At 40.3% G+C, this 15,607-nt stretch overlaps 1 protein-coding gene across 1 annotated transcript in view; it reads right to left on the reverse strand.

Moving 5' to 3' along the window:
• Positions 1 to 391: 391 nt before the first annotated feature.
• Positions 392 to 15,607, reverse strand: part of LOC117715212 (solute carrier organic anion transporter family member 1A1-like) — a 62,420-nt gene continuing 47,204 nt past the window's right edge. The window contains 1 exon segment of the mRNA XM_034511905.3: positions 392 to 13,838. Within this exon segment, the coding sequence (XP_034367796.1) occupies positions 13,616 to 13,838 (223 nt within the window). The 3' untranslated portion in view covers positions 392 to 13,615.

Here is a 15,607-nt window from a genome sequence, read left to right on the forward strand (position 1 = left end):
GACTTCCCTTCCTATTCTATCACCAGGCCTTGTCTGTAGCCTGCTAACACACTTTAGTTCTGGTATGCCAGAGTAGCCATAAAACAAATGTAATACAAGCAAGAGGCTAGTTAATGGAGTGGCCGCGGTGAATTTAAATCCGCTTGCCACAACACTCACATCCGGCATATCTCCTAAAGGTGTACCTCGCACACCTGCAGTCTATTAACCCTCCTCGAGTCTCGGGGTCCTTCAGCTGCGCCTAGAAATTTCGCCGCGCCTAGAAATTCCTGTGTGCCTGGAAATTCCCGGGTTCTCGGCACCAGATCTAACGCGCACCCCCGAGCCCTTTACCATCTGTGGAAGAGAAAACACGAGACGCAGAGATCGGGTAGTTACTGCAGAACGAGGACCTTTTACTTTTGTATCACACACATGGAAAACGCGGAAGGGCTGAGCTGTGGAAGGGGCCTGGCTTAAATACAGTCTAGAGTGACGTATTCACTTCTGATTGGCTGTTCGCTCACCACCCAATATTCAGTGACTTTGGCGGGCTCTCTGCCTTTGCATCTGCGCAGATCATTGTTTACTTCTGGGGAAACACAAGGCTAGCGCCAACTTGGGGTGGCAGATTATATTGTGGCTCCTAACAAAGAGAGACTGAAGAATAAATGGGATTGAATCACACTCTGTCTGGTCTCCATTCTTGGAGTCCGTCCTCACTCTCTTTTGCCAAGTCTCCAGCTTGGGAGAGGATAGGGTGCAAACAGCCATTGCCTCTGTCGCTGTTGCTGCCCCTGCCCATGGGTGGTCCAGGGTAGAGTGTCAGCAGGGAAGGTCTGCTGCTGCCTGTCACTCTCTCTGCAGCAGAGAGAGGAGAACCCCGAAGGCACTCTGGGAGAGCCGGCATCTTCTGAAGTGTTACAGCTCTTTGCTAAGCCAGGAAGTGCCAGCTAGGTATTAGGGAAAGAGAGCAGATCTCTTGCCCAGTGTTAACAGCTCTGGAGCTGGTAAGAGCCCCCCTCTCCCCCCCCAGCTGGCGAAGAGGGGAGGGTCCATGACAGAAGCTCTCGAACAACACAGGATGATTCTTGTGTGCCTTTACTTCTCAATTAAGCTCAATATATACAGTTTGGGGTGGGTGAAGGTTTTAGCAGCAGGTGATCCTATTGGCTTGGTCTGAGGTTTTGGGGATGCCTCATATGCATGAGGAGAGCCTGGGGTACTATTCCTATGTAACCTGATGGCTATAAACCTCTCTCTGTGGGAGGGGCTGTGAAGGGCAGAAGCTGAGAGAACCAGGGGACCAGGAACAGAGCTGAACGTCTGCCATCCCAAAGGGTCTCCGGGGTTCAGAAGCTCGTTCGACCAGGCGCCTGGTTGTCTCTCATAGCTCAGTGCCCCATACACACCCATTTTGAAAATTAAAACAATAAAAAGCAAATGAAGTAAACTAAAATACTGTATGTGCCCATTTTTAGGAATTTTCTATTTTGCCAAGCAGGCTAATAACCCAAGATTCTCGTGGAACCCATGTTAGACAGAATTTGAGTATTCTGTGAGACATATTAGAGCAATATATCTTTATACTATCTTTAAAACAATAGCTCACATTAGGCAGAATTTGAGTATCCTGTAAGACGTATTAGAGCAATGTAATTTTATACCATCTATCTGTTCGGCTCTCTGCCTTGAGCAGCTAACTTGTTATGTCATCTTTTGGTTTGGCTCTCTTCCTGGAGCCACAGACATTTATAATTAATACCTGATCATAACAGGTAACTATCACTACTCCCTCTACTTGGAGTCAGTGACTAATTTTCCCTATCATAGTTCAGCACTGTGGGCAAAAACTCCCATGTGATTTGGACAAAATCTGTGTACAAATCTTTTCTAAAAGCAAATAATCCCAATTTTATAAATTTACAGTTTAATTCATCTCTGTCCTAAGAAGTATGCAATTTCCATCCTCCTCCTGACTCAGGGCAGCCTGCAACTCCCTGCAGCCTGCAGCAAGGGACTTCAGAGTTTCTTTGTTTTGTTTTATTTTGTTTTGTTTTGTTTTTTTCTCTTTTTTCCCCATGCTTGAGTCCACGTGAGTGGTCTCAACACTACCCAGCTACTTGCAAAAAAAAAAAAAAAACCTCTAACTCTCAGGATAATCTTAAATTTCTAGTGGATTCTTGCCCCACGGTAGGAGCCACCTGTTGCGGGAATTATTAAAAATGATCGGCAGTTCCCATGCTACTGCCAGCACCAGCAGGCCATATTGGCACCAGAGCTCCAAAATCTCTCCACCCAATTTGCTAAGTTCCCTCTAGCAGGTCACTACCACCCCAGCCTGGTGCTTCAAAAACCCCATGGCCTTTGTAGTAAACATCAGGTAAACTCACGCCTTGCCACCAAACCTTTCTCTCTTGAACTCAGTTGAGTCACCACAAAAAGAAAAACACCACACGAACTTAGTTCAGAGTCAATGGTTACTCAATCTCTGGGCACAGCAACTAGAATGCTAATCTTGTAAGCAATATTAAATGTGAGTCCTCCAGTGGTGAATCCTGGCAGATTCAACATAAATGGGGAGACCAAGTATCTACCTCTTGCCCTATCACTGTTCTATCCGAACCACCTCTAACCTCTCTCCTGTTCCTTCTCTTCCTTCTCTGTGTGCCCGAGATGCTGCCTCCTACTCTCCCAGCAATTGGTTCCTTGATTCATTAGGGGATGGTTCACAAGAAATCCTGAGTATGTGACTCATTCCTTGTTTTAGACAGCCCCCACCCCCCAGAAGAGTAGAATTAGCATTAAAATACAAACAGTACTAGGCCTATTTACAACTTGCTAATATAACAGTTCTCTCAGCAGACTCTCTGACCTGGAGCTCCAAAATCTCTCCACCTGACTCACTAAGTTCCCATAGCAAGTCGCTGTTGAAGACCCCCAAACTCGGGAGACCCTTACTCAAGTCTCCAGAAGTCACGGCCACACAAAAATCACAAGACACCTTACCTGGATGCAATCAGCAGAGGTTTATTAGGGAGAGTTGGCCAGCCAATGGTCAAACTGCTTGCCCACACAGGAGCAGAATTTGACAAAAGACCAGCAAGCTGAGGGGCTTTTTATAGCACAGGGTTGGGAAAGGGAGGAATTTTCACGTGGTTACACATGATTGGTTGCTTTACAATTTTTGAACATCAGCAGGCTGTATCAGATGGGGGCGGGGGGGGCAGTTCCTGCAGGTAGAAGCTTATCTAGGTTAACAGAGCATCTAGTTAGACTTAAATTACAGCTTTCTGGGACACTGGGAAGACCTCAAGGGGGAGGGGAAGGGGTATCCATGGAAACATAACATAAAAACAGTGGAAAGTTAGCTAGTTCCTGGAACCACCCAGATGACTTGCATCTTTCTTTGTGGTCAGAAATGTGTCTTCCTGCTTTGGGACTTCCCCACCCACAGGTGGGTTCTCTTCCCTGAGGCTTGAGGAATGTTAATCCAGCAAGTGTCCTCTGACTCAGGGATAATGTACTGCTCCCTAATGTATCTCAGGGCAATGAAGGCCTGAAATCTTACATTCTTAAATTAGTTCTTCCTTGAACTAGTGAACCTGCATTCTTTTGCTCAGGTCTAGGGGTCATAAAAACTTTCTATATTTTTCATGTCCTTTAAAGGAAAGCCTGTATATACATTATAAAATGGTCTTTATAATTTTTCACTCTACACTGTCATACCAGGCCCACACTTCCAAATTACCACAGCTTTTTGGGGTGTACCTCTTGTAAACCCACACTTTGCCACAGTACCCTTCTTTCTGGAACCCAGTTAAGTCACCATGTGAAGGAAAACACCACATAAACGTAGTTTAGAATCAACAAGTAACAAATCGTTGGGCATAACAACTAGCATCCTAATTTGTTAGTCATTCTAAATTAAATCCTCCAATAATGGATCATAATGGATCTGCCACCTGAACTGAGGCCTCTGCTACTTACAATTTGACCTCCATGCTCCTCTCCCATCCCCAAGCCAAGTCCCTTTCCTCTTCTTTCTTCCCTTTCTTGACTCATAGATTCTACCTATTTGCCCAGTGATTGGTTCTTTGAAATCTTTATTCATTGGGGAAAGGTTCACAAGAAGTCAACTGAGTACATGATTCACTCCTCATCCCAGGCAGCTACTCCTGGGGAAGTGGAATTAGCATCAAAATACAAACAGCACCAGAGCTATCTACAACACTTTCCCCTTTTTGTACAATTAAAAGGCTCTTTTCTCAGATATAGATTGAGCACAACTATTACCATTTTGTAATTTATAAAGTTCAAAATACACCTAACACCCAGTCCATCATTTTTTTTTTTTTTGTCAATTAAATAGACCATTCTGTTATCTACTTAACTTTTAAAAGGCTTATAAATTCATGTTATGTCCTGGTATAGTTTGTATATTATCTGAAAACTATCTTCTCAAATATATTCTCTCAATGCTAAATAGCTTCAGTTGGCTATGAGACTATGGCTAGTCTTTCAACCCCATCAGAAATCTGAGAATGACTAATAATATCTGAAAATACAGGAAGCCTAACATAGCCTTCAGAACTGAGACAAACAGTAGAGACAGCTGCCTACCCATACAGCTCCAGTAAGTCAGAAAGTTGGAGCATCAGTCTTCAGCCTTCTGGCCCACGATCATCTGACAAACCTTGTAAAACAGAAATTATTAAGGACTAGCTTATTCTGTCTCAGCAGAACTAAGCTGTCCTAACCTTGTAACTTGTGTCCTCTCAAGAATGGTGCAGGTCTGTAGGAGAAATAGGCAATTTCTGCCCATGACTACCCAGCCACAATGTACAACCTCCCCTGGAGGTAGAGATACTCAGCTTTTTCTTTGAATCCACGAATGGGGAGCTGGTAGGAGCAGAGATGCCTCAACAAAAAGTGAATAAATAATATTAAATGCCACATTCTATGGATAGTCTATGTTTTTTTGAGAACCATCTATCTATGTAAAGTAATCTGGACTGTTGTTCATTCAATACTCTCAGCTATTTCTAAAGAAAAAAAAAATATTGCAAGCAATTAACTCAGAGTCAAGATTTTGCTATCTGGCCCTAAACTCAAAGACTTAATCATCTCAGATCAGCTTATAAGAACAATTATAGAAGGACTGAGTCTAAGCCTTGTATTTTTAAGTGTGTTGTATAGGGACAATATCTATATGAGAGTAAGAATATTAATCCCAATTTTATATCAATAAAAATTTATAGCAATGAAAACTTTAAATCTGTATCAAAATAAATTCTGGACCAAAGAAATTATTAATTCAACTTAGTAACTCTTATAAAAATTTCTACCAATGAGATTATGACTACACAATCAATTCTAGCTGTTTCCCCCCTGTTCAAATATCTTTGAATAGGGGAAGGGCAGGAAAAATGGGGAACTTGGTTGGCCTTAAGAAGGCCCCACCAACAATTGTTTTAGTCCTGTGTCCTGATTGGATCTGGTTGAAAGTCCCTGAGATCAGGAATTCAACCAGTTCAGTTCAGCATATCTGAGGATGAGATTCAACAAGGCTGTATAGTCTGTAGTAGACAAATCTCAAAACAAAATTTTAGTATCATCAAGATAAACTTTTTTGTTTGACTTTCTGGAATCTAGTCTTCATGGGCTCTCCTTTTGTCATACCTGATCCATATAACTCTGGAAGATGTACAGACATTAATCACCTTTTCTAAAAAAGGCAAAAACAAAACCTTTCTCCCAGATCAGCATATCTTTCAGTTGGCGACCAGGAAATCTTGTATCCTGCCTTCTATTCCAGAGGAATAATAAAACAACCAAAAAAACTACTCATTTTGAAAATCTATATTCTCTCCTTCTAACCATAAAAACAATTTAATCACACTTCTATTAATACCTGCTAATAAGACACAGGTAGCTAGTCAAACCAGGATTTTGACCCCAAATTCTCATGGAGCCCATGTTTAAAGAATGTGAGTTTCTTGTAGACTTTAATATATGATCTATCTGTTATACTCTCTACTTGGAGCCATAGACTTCTTTTTATTAGTATTTTTTTTTATAATATCTATTGTGCTCTCTTTCTGGAAATAAAGACCTGTTTATAACATGCAATTATCACTGCTCTCTACTTGGATTCAGTGACTTATTTTCCCTATCCTAGTTCTGAACCACAGATGAAATTCCCCACATGATCCGGACAAAATCTGTATATAAATCTATCCTAAAAGCAAATAATCTGGTCTCCCCAGCAAATGAGTTATAGATAGCTCTGCTCAGAAAGGTATCCTGCCAATCAGAAGCTAAGGAATACCACCACAAAGTCACACAGAACAACAAAATTAAAAGTTTACTGGGAGGGAAAGCCCAGGAATGATGGCTTTCTCTGCTAGAGTGAAAAGCAGCAGAGAATTGAACAGTAGGCAGGGCTTATTTAGGATTTTTCAGGGGGTGGAGCTTTCCAGGGCAGAGATTTCCAGGGTGAGGTTTGGTGGGATTTCAAGTCCTGAGCTCAAGGAACTCAGATATTGGTGGGTTTCTATATCAATCTCAGGGATCATTGGCCTTTTTTTTTTTTTTCACCCTTTTTTTCTTAAGTAGAACCATCGGTCAGGATAGGAAGATCATTCTGACCGTTGGTAGCTATGGTCGAGGCACCATCCTTACAGAGATGTCAGTGATGCATGGAGAGAATATGCTGCTACCATGGCAGTTCCTGCAGCAATACCACACAACAACCTTAGGCTCACTTCTGCCCTGGGCTGGCCCAGGGTGTAGGTGTAGGAGCAATGGCCTTTCCCATGACCTGAAACTCAGGTACTACAAGTATATCTCCTTGCTTCAGTCATTGTGCCTATGAAATTATAAAGGATACCATTTTGTTCTGTCCTCTAGGGTGTGTTCGGTCTATTTTTGAATGCTAGAATGTACTAGTAATGGCTGGGTATGTGTTGACGTTTTCAGTTAAGATGGAGAAAACAGATTTCCTTTGCTACTGGTGCTAGGAAGCTGGGGTCTACAGCCCAGGGCCTCTCCTGGATTTTGAGCAGCTGATAAAGAGGCCTCTGTAAGGGAGGGGTTCATCACTCAAGTTCTGTCATCAAAAGCTGGACAGTGATTCCAAAGAGAAATTTGGCACCTGTCCACAGGATTTTCAGACTTTAAGGGCTAGACACTGGTTCCTGGAGGAGACCACCAAAAGCAGATGGAAAACTACCAACCAAACTAAGATGAACAGAATGTGCCTAATGGTCATGCAAATGAATACACCACAGCAGATGAAGTCCATGGTGGTGTTTTTTTCTCCCCTTCCCCACAAGAAAGTGTGGTGGGCAGGCTGAACAATTAACTGTCATCACATGGTATCTTATGGTAACACTTAGGACGGTTAGTGAGGTAAAACTTACCAATTAGCCACTGTTGGATGAAGTAAATAAGCAATTGCTGGTGTGCAAAGTGCAAGAACTAGGTTAGGAGTTCCTGTAAAACTGTCTGCGTCATTGCCCAAGCCACGACAACAGACAACACTGAAATGTAGATTGGCCTACTTAGATGTCCAGAGATGACATACCCAGACACCAAGTTCTCAACACAAAGATTTAGTACCCTACAGGACAAGAGGAAGGAAGCTACAAAGACAGACAGCAAATAGTAGCAGCACCAGCAAGAAAGCAAGTGTTTTGTCTGCTTGTTTTTGTTTGTATTTTGCATAAATGGGTTTTTAAGAAGGAAAAGAGGGAGTCTACAATAGTGTGAGCTGGTAAGTCCTCATTGGACATATTAAACAAATAATCAAATTTGATTGTTACAACTTGGGTTTTATCTCAGTAATGAGTCAGTAGCCAAATAATGGAATAGACCTTGGGGGCTGGGAGAAGGGTAAGAATCAAAATTTATTGATGCCATATTTGCCATGCTTGGGCCTGTGTTTTCTATACATGGGCCTGTTAGAGAGCGCTTCAGTGTAGAGGGAGGTAGTGTTTCCCTAACTGGTTCTTAACTGTGTCAATGAAAAAGGCAGAAGCCAATTGCTTGGCAAAAGAAAAAAGGTGGGACTTCTAGATCCCAAGAGGCAAAAAAGAAGACTCAGGGAGAGAAGGGGGGATATCTGAGCAGGCGTTGGAGCCAGTAGGAAGCTGTAAACATGTAGGTCTTGGGGCACCTAGAGTTTGTAGCCTCTGCCAGGAGCAGGGTCGAAGGAGGTCAGAGGATGCTTGCTGATAGGATTAGGAGAGGAAATTCTTCGCCCACCCATTGAGTTATCTGGCTAATTTTAAAATAATAAAACTGTTTTCTATCCGTGGAACTAAGGTGGGCAGGAGGAGAAAGATGGCAGCTAGGGCAGATGTTGGCAGCTGGTATAGCTGGGTGAAAGGGGCTGGCTGGAGTGTGATCTCAGAGCTAAGCTGAGAGTGCGGCTCTGGGAAGGCCATAGTGCATTTTATAAAATTACATGTTACACTTCAGCACTATTATTATCATAGTCAAAGTTGCAAACATTTAAATTTCCTTTGGTTTTCTTCTAAATATAAACACAAAGGTGCTGCTTATTGCTAAAACAACTCATATATATCCAGTCCTCTGGACAGAGGATAAAAATGTTTATGTCTTAACCCAAAATCATTTGTACAATTTCCCAAGCTTTTGATAAGATTCAAAGGCATGTGTCTAGTGTCTACTCCAGCTGTTTATAGATACCTGCTGTTTCTGTATGAATTACAAACAATGGTAATGTTGATATATATATGTATACATATACATATATATATGTGTATATATATGTACATATATATACATATATAATTATATGTATATAATTATATATATATGCAATTTTTAATCTCTTTTTGTAAACTTAAATAATTAATGTAAGCTCCATGTAGTCATATGTTGAATTTACATGTAACAGGTCCAAAGTAAACCAGATAAGTATCCTGTTATATAGTCAGCTGCCTGAGCTTCCCTGTCCATTGCCTGTTCCTATTGATGTGTTCTCTCCTTTCCCTGATCTTGAGACTTTCCACTGTCCCAACTATCATGACCACAGACCTAGAAATGTCAAGTATATACCCAAGATAACAATTTCCCCCCTAAGTTCCTTAGCTTTATTCTCTGTCCCTAGTCTGTATCAGTCCCAGGAATTTCCATTCAACTAAACACTGCAAGTCATGCAAAAATGCTAGCTTCAGGTGGTCCTTTAAATTTAGCCAACTCTGGACTTATGGAAAAAGCTGACAAAACCCCACGTTTCTGATGCTCTGATGCAATTTTGTGTCAACTTGACCCTGAGCTTCAGACTGGCATTCATCACTGCCCAAAGCTACTTGTACTTTGCTAGTTGCAGGTTATTCAACAGGACCTGGAATGCAAACTATATTACTCTGCCTTCTCCTAACCATTGACTGGCATCCCAGTCACCCTTGGCTTTGACACACACATTCTAATTAAAGCTGAAAAGCAGTTATAGAGCAGAGTATGTCACCTCTTAAAGTTGACAAATGGCTGCAATGTTAGGTCCAAAGGAAACTTGTTCCTCTATACCAAAGGAGCCATTTCTCTGTCACTGTCAAAAGGGACAAATCTGGTTGGTTAACTATAAGCATTAAGAGTTTTGATTTACTGGGTTACTGGGTATTGTGATATTTATCCATGAAGATAGCGGTTATAGCATGGGGCTAAGACCAGTGCTGTGGAAGTGGCAAGTTGGCCTAGGGCCAAGCCTAGAGCCTTGGAGGCTGAGGGTGGCTGTGGGTGGAGGCAGTGACCATGCCAACATCTCAGGGCTCTGGGCTGAAGAGACTGCTGAGATGAGAATACCCAGCTGGGGCCAGGTAACCTGCTGGTGTTGGGCATAGTGTGGGAACTTGGCAGTTCTATTTGGTTGCTAGAATGTGGGACCATTGAGGCAGAGCAAGTTTGCAGCCAGGAGCAAGCTGGACGTCACTTTTTCAATACTTCCCACTATATGATAGAACATAACTTATCAAGCTCAATTCCACACCAAGGCAAACAAGATACAATTATACTTCTCCTTTCCTTTCTGTTTCGTTTTCCAGCTTCGGTGATTTTGATATATATATATGTGTGTGTGTGTGTGTGTGTGTGTGTATTATATATACATATATATATGTATATATAATACACACACACACATATATATATACTTCTGCAGTTTTAGTTACATTGGATTATAGCTCATCCAGTGATAAATTATTATGAATTATGTTGAGTTTAGACATATAACAATTTAGAATTGTTATATGTCTAAACTCAACATAATTCACTGATTCACTGGCAGGACACCCTGCCTCTTCCCTTGCTTCCCTTGTCATCTGTCTGCTATGCCCTGATCACACACTGCTGAGAATAAAGCTCACTCAGAATAATAACCTACTTCCTCAGACCTCAGGGGCACCACAAGGACATCCCCAAGTACTCCATTGCTTATATTTTTGGACTCTTTTCCCCACTAAGAAGTGTAAGATGACCACCTTCATAAGGGTAAGTCCCAGGCACTGGGTATATGCATGTGAGCACAGGTACTTGGGAGGACAGAGACATTAGATCAACCAGAGCTGGGGTCACAGGTGGTTGAGAGACTCTTGATGTGGGTGATGGGAACCAAACTCAGAACCTGAGCGAGGGCAGCACATGCTCATATCTGCTGAGCCATCTCTCCATCCCCATGAAACTCTTCTTTTATAGTACACACTAACTAATTCAGGAAACTATAACAACTGGAAGATAACTCTAGAAAGCACTGCAATTAGGTTGTCTGCATTCTCTTTGCTGTGGTTTTAGGTTTGGATTACCCTCAATGGCCCATGTGTGAAAATCTCAGTCTTCAGCAAGGTGCTATTGAATGATGGTGGAAGCATTAGAAAATGGGGCCTAGGGGGGAATTTGGGCCCATAATAATAAGCCTTTGGAAGAGATTCTCGGTCCATGGCCCCTTCCATCTCTCTCTTCCTGCTTTCCAGCCAGTGTGAAGTCAGCAGCTTACTTCCTATGAGTTTTTCCCCCAATGTGCTACACAGACATAGGCCCAAAGCAGCAGGGCCATGTAACTGGAGTTCCATGTGCACCAGTTACCAAATAACAACTCTAAGAATTAATTATTTATGAATAAATATCATGGATATAAACTTGGACTTCTTCCCTGACCAGCTTATAACTTACATTAACCCATTTAAACTATTCTGTATGTACTATATTTTTAGTTAACTCTCTTCAGTTTCATGCTTCTTACTCCTTCAAGTCAGAATAGGGAGCCTTCCTACTCCCAACTCTCTCTCTCTTTCAGCTGGATGTCCCACCTTCTAATCCTGTCTTTGTCATTGGCCATCAAATATTATTGACAAGTTATACCTCTACACAGTAAATGAGACATTCTCTCTACAGGGCCAACTGATTATAGCCTAAGACCTCTGGAAGCAAGAGCAAAATACATTTTTTCCTTCTTGGAAATAGATTGGCTGTAGTTCAAGTAGTAGAAAGCTGTCAACATGAACATTTTGGTTTCCACAAAAAGCCGCTGAGATTGTACCCGCATTCATTCTGCCATTATCTGTAGAAATTCCCAGTTTACTGTGCAGAAATAGCTATAGTGTACTGACCTCTACCACTCATCTTCCTTACTTTATCCTCCCTATCTTTAGGGATTCATTCCATTTTTGTATTATTCACTTTCATGACAAAGGGAAGGATGTTAAGGAACAGAATAGTTCTGACAATGATGCTTTCTTGAGCCACAACTCTAAATCACTAACAAGGCTCTTTGTCCCTTAAAATTGTTTCCTTCTTGGTCAGACTCAATACAAGGTGACTTCTTTATCAGTCACTTTTCACTGCTGTGATAAAACACCAAAAAGCAACCTTAAAGAGAGAGAGAGAGAGAGAGAGAGAGAGAGAGAGAGAGAGAGAGAGAGAGTTTATTTTGGCTTATGATTCCAGAAGGATTGTAGTCCCTAATGGCATGGAGGCATGACACCATGCAGCAGGTATAGTGACTGAAGTAGGAAGCTAGGATTTTATATCCTCAAAGAACAATCCAAAGTGTGAACTGGAAGTAGGGTGAGACCTTTAAATCTCAAAGCTCATCCCAGTGACGTATTTTCTCCTTCAAGAATTCACCCACCCAGACAGCATTATCAACAGGAAATATCCTATTGCCCCATTGCCATAGCTGAGAAGGGCACTTTGTATTCTAGCCACTACAAACTGAATTTGTTTTTTGTTTTTTTTTTTATAAATAGTTTGAATTTTATTAAGCCAAATTCCTTTTCAGCAAGATTCACTGCTTAAATCTCAATCTCTCTCTCTCTCTCTCTCTCTCTCTCTCTCTCTCTCTCTCTCTCCCCCAAAGTGTGTGTGTGTGTGTGTGTGTGTATTTTGGGGTGGGGTGGAGCACATACACCATAGTACAGTATTAGAAGGCATAAAACAAATTGTAAGAGTTTGTTCCTTTCTTCTACCATGTTGGTCCCAGTGATCAAAGCTACCATGTCAAGCTTGGTGGCAAATATCCCTTTCCATTGAATTATTTGCCTGGTCTCACTTTAAAGCTTTTACTCTGATTTTGAAAGTTAATAGCCATGGTATTTTTATTCATGTTATAGTTTAATTTTAATTATAAATTTGTAATTTATTATAAAATTATAGTTATAAACATGTTATCATTTTATTCATGTGTTCTGAGGACACATGAAAAAAAATGACTGAACCAAAGAGGCATCCTGAGGATAAGAAAGTAGCCTTTGAGAACATCTTATACTGAATCCAACCCTGATTTATTTTATTTTATTTTATTTTATTTTATATTGTCAGTAGTTTACTCTATCTTTTGGTTCAATGCAGGGCTTCACACATGCTAGGCAAGCATAGTACCTCTGAGATACAACTCCATCTTTACAAAGGACCTTTGAAAGTACTGGCTTTCTCAAATAGTTGCTTTTAAGAAAAAATTTCATTAACGGCTTTGAATTGTTAGGGAAAAATAGGTCAGAAAAATCTTTGCAATGTGATTTTTAATAACCTGATTAAGTCTGTAAGTGCTCTAAACAAAATGTTTAACTGACATTTTGAGAGGAGTAAAGAAAGAAGGGACTAAAACCAGGAGATGACTCATGAGGGAGAAGTCTAATCTTAGAAACATCATGACTAAACTAAAAAAATTTGACAACTCCTAAGTACAGACATATGCAGACATCTTGAACATAGAAAAGATAACTTTCTCAATGTGGCACAACTAGAATGCATATTTTCATCTCTAAATACCTTTAACACTGAAGCATAAATTCAGTGAAATTAAATACTGTTTTGGGAGTAGTAAAGTTTCAAATCTATTTGAAGATGTGTAGGAAACACACACTTCCCTTGATTGAGTTAAAAGAGAAAATGCAACATGAAAATGAAGGCAGCTTTAAAGTTCAGCATGTGCATCACCATAGACATATTATCTGAGAAATATTCTGAAAATGCTATCAGTAATTATTTTTTATCATGAATAAAAATAATTGTTGAGGTCTTTAAAGGTAAAAGTTCCTATCATACCTCTCATGATTCAAAACTAGTGAAATTCGTTCTGTTCATGGCCTTGCACAGGCCAGTAGAAAACTCATTACAGCTTGGTTTTCAGTTCTCCATCACTCTCCACCTTAGGACTTCTGTGCTGCACATCTGTGCACTCGCTTTCCTTCACTGTGAGCTTCATCTCCACAAGGTCAGTTTCTGAAGAGTTGGATTCCCCAGGGAATTGGAATTTCTTCATAAATATTAGAATGAACAATGCAGGGAGATAGCTTGATCCTCTCAGTGCAGCAGGCAATCCAAGGAAAATGCGCCTATTGAAAAGAACTAATCTGTATTGAATCTTAATGTGTTTATTGGAAGCTAATTTTCTATATTCTTACAGATCGTTTATTCTTTAAAGAAAAATATCTAGGGATTAGTTTCCTCAGGTTGTTTATATAATCTACTTTGCTGAGTTATTATGTTTGTTAAAATGTCAAATATTTTCCAATATAAAGTTTAAACCTATTTTCTTCATTTGTATGATGTCTAGTTAGTTTTCATTGTCAACCTTATTAGATTTGGAGTCATTATAGAAATGCATCTCTGAGTGTGTCTATAAAGATGTTGCTTTTAGACAAGTTTAGCTGATGATGGATTTCTACTATGAATGTGAACACCATGTTCTGGCATTCTAACACTTGGTACTTTGTGACATGGGGCATGATTAGAACACTCAAACTCTTGTTTGGCAACCAAATCTCCTGTGCCATTACCTCACACTTGGCCACAATTCTGCCTTTCCCATTTTTGCCTATTCTCTGAAATACTGAGTCAAAAAACCCCACATCATGTTAAGAGAACTCTTCTTTTCTCTTTTGTTCACACACATATAAAATGACATAAAATAACTTTTCAAGTTTTCTCCCCTACTCAGCATTGACATGCTGTGTTCCATCAATGCAGTTTCATGATATTTAAACCTTTGCATGTAAAGACTGAAGCTTATTAGTCATTTTTATATATTTATAAATTTAATTTGCTCATTTTCGTGCATAATTTTGTATGTGTCAGCAAAATGTCTGTACAAGCTTTGTGAGATGAATTCGGTAATTTTCACTTTTAGGATTTCTTATAATAACTTATAAACTGTTATAAGTATCTAATCTTTGTCAATTTGCTAAACATGCCTTGAGATTTCTGGAATTAATGTGTTGGGAAATAGTTTTTTTGTCATATGCATGTTTCTAAATAACTACAAATTTCTTTCTTTCTTTCTGTTCTCAACATAGTCATAGTAAAATCTGGAAGGAGGAATAGTGTTTTCAACTTCATACAATCTTGACTCTTCTGGGAAGAAATTTTCAGTGAAGGCTTTTGTGGTTTATGTTGTCCTGTGAACATGTCATGAGACATTGTTTTGATTACATTAATTGAAGTGAGAATACCAAGTCCACAGTTGGTGGTACCATTCCTTAGCTAGGAAATCCTGGACTCAACTACATTTGAAGAAAAAAATCTTTCTGCAGAGAGAACGTGTAAGTATAGTATATATGCATAGATGCTCAAGACTTCTAACAGTCTAAAATTTAACTGATTTTTTTTCTAGATGAGAAAGAAGTTAAGAAATATGTTGTTTTCTGCCACTGTTATAAATGACTTTGACAGGAGATAAATTGTCTCACAATTCCAGGACACAGTCCACAGAGTTCCTTTTTTTTTCTATTCCATGGACCTGCTGTCCTAGAGAGCAAGTAAAAAAGAGGGAGTCTGCTTCAAAGTCAGCCTGACATGGTCCCTGGGGATGGGGAAGCAGTAAACCCACAGTTCTTTCACTGTAGTGTTAGTGACAGCTGCCCAAGTAGCACTCAGAGTGGTGGGAAATAGATGAGTAACCACTTTAAGTCAAAGCAGCAGCATGAAACCACACACAACTGGGTATACCCTGATCTCATTGTATATTCTGGGCTCCCTGGTCCCATGGTTCTTAAGGGTAGTGTCTCCAGTTATTATGTCATCCACCTTGTGACACTCTCAGCAGGCTTGTATCATAATTACTCTACTGATCCAAGTTGTGTTAGTGAGGCTGCTAACCAATAAA

This window comes from Arvicanthis niloticus, chromosome 9 (assembly GCF_011762505.2).
Source record: "Arvicanthis niloticus isolate mArvNil1 chromosome 9, mArvNil1.pat.X, whole genome shotgun sequence".
Classification (NCBI taxonomy): domain Eukaryota; kingdom Metazoa; phylum Chordata; class Mammalia; order Rodentia; family Muridae; genus Arvicanthis; species Arvicanthis niloticus.